Source organism: Mus caroli, chromosome 8 (genome assembly GCF_900094665.2).
Source record: "Mus caroli chromosome 8, CAROLI_EIJ_v1.1, whole genome shotgun sequence".
Lineage (NCBI taxonomy): Eukaryota > Metazoa > Chordata > Mammalia > Rodentia > Muridae > Mus > Mus caroli.
The window spans coordinates 20,131,423-20,133,085 of NC_034577.1; the positions used below are offsets into that span (position 1 = coordinate 20,131,423).

Consider the following 1,663-nt stretch of genomic DNA (forward strand, 5'->3'; position numbering starts at 1 on the left):
CCCCACCAGCGTCTTTCTATGTAGCCTTGGCTGTCCTGAAACTCACTCTATATATAGTTTAGGCTGGCCTGAGAGTAAGAGATCTACTTACGTCTGCTTTTCCTTGTGCCAGACTGAAAGCATATGCCACCACGCCAGCTAGGTGTTCTTTTAAGTCATCTCTTCTCAGAATCTTTTTGATATTGAGAAGTTAGAAGACTAAAAGAGGCAAAGACAGGTTTTCCAGAATTCCAGTATGGTTTGAAAGATTAAACTGTATCATTGATAACAAATAATGTTGTTTTCCTTGAAGTAGGACTTCGTTCTTGAGAGATACCTACACCTTCTCACATCTGAGTAACTGCAGAAAGGCACATTGTCTAGTGACTCTGGTGCTCCACCGTGCTCCCAGATGACCTCAGTCTGTGCTTCCTCAGGGCGGCCTTCACTGTCAGTCTGCACACGTGCCTCATGCTTTTCCTTTGCTTTCTCATTGCACAGCGTATTAAAGAGTCAGATGCAAGTAGGAGGTTTAGGAAAATTAGTAATTTTTGCTCATTTGTCAAGGCCATTGCATAAAACTCTCCTTTAGAAAAGGTGCCAGTGTGTGGCAGTGAGGCACCTCATGGCTGGATGTAGTCCTGTGCAGTGTTTGTGTTGAGATGCCAGGAGTTTTATCTGCTACTGCTTTTCTGCCTTAAATGTAAAGAGAAATCACTGTGGTATTATTAGTGAATCATTGTAGGGGTCACAGGACCCCTAAAACAGTCTCATGTTTATATAGCTAACAAAATGATTTGATCAGTATTTGGCTCTTAAAAGTTCAAAGAAAAATGTTCTGTTTTGGTGAGAAATGTTTTGTGTTTTTATTCCAATTTGTAAAAATATTAGAGACAAATATATGTGGATTTTTATGTCCTAACAAAATTAATATAAGTTTTTACTTACAGGTGCCCGGGAATATCATGTCCAATTTTTTAGCAACCAGCCCGAGAGGGCATGGGTTCATGAGAAACGGGTCCGGGAATACAAAGGTCATGAACAGTATGAAGAGTTACTAGCCGAGGCAGCCAAGCAAGCCAGCAATCATTCTGAAAAGCAAAAGGTAATGCGGCCTGCTAATCCTCATGGTTTGTTTGTTTGTTTGTTACATTGGAGATGGAACCCAGGGCTTTCCCCATGGCAGGCAAGCAGTCTGCTGCTGAGCTACACCCCACTGTCCACTGATGCATTAAAGCACAAGTATCACTTTAAAGTTTGAGGCCAGCCTGGTGTATATAGCAAGTTCCAGGCCATTCAGAGCTACACAGTGAAGCCCTGTCTCAAAAAAAAGAAGTACTAAATGCACAGTTGTGTATGTCATGCAACATTGTAGTACTGCCGAGACTGTGGGAAGTGAGGCTGTAGCTCATGTGGTTGAGTGCTTGCCGTGGACATAAAGCCCTGCGTTAGATTGTTGCTTCCACACAAGCTGCACATCTGATAGAGGCGGGAGAATCAGAGCTTCAGTTTCTGCTCCATAGAGTTTAGGGCTAGCCTGGAATACACAGGATCCTATCTCAAATACAAAGACCAGTTTAATAATCTCTTGTAAATTGATGTGCACAAATCCAGAAGATAGTAATGACACTTACTTTGATAAGGATTGTAAATATTTTTTTCTGTAAATATCTTCCTGTAACTT

General features: G+C 41.6%; 1 protein-coding gene across 8 annotated transcripts in view; it reads left to right on the forward strand.

Annotated features, from left to right (window-relative positions):
• Window positions 1-1,663, forward strand: part of Nsd3 (nuclear receptor binding SET domain protein 3) — a 119,675-nt gene that overhangs the window by 58,303 nt on the left and 59,709 nt on the right. For all 8 annotated transcript variants that reach the window (XM_021169289.1, XM_029480236.1, XM_021169288.1 and 5 more), the window contains exon 5: window positions 930-1,084. In XM_021169289.1, coding sequence (XP_021024948.1) covers window positions 930-1,084 — 155 coding nt within the window. The remainder of the gene's footprint in view (window positions 1-929; window positions 1,085-1,663) is intronic.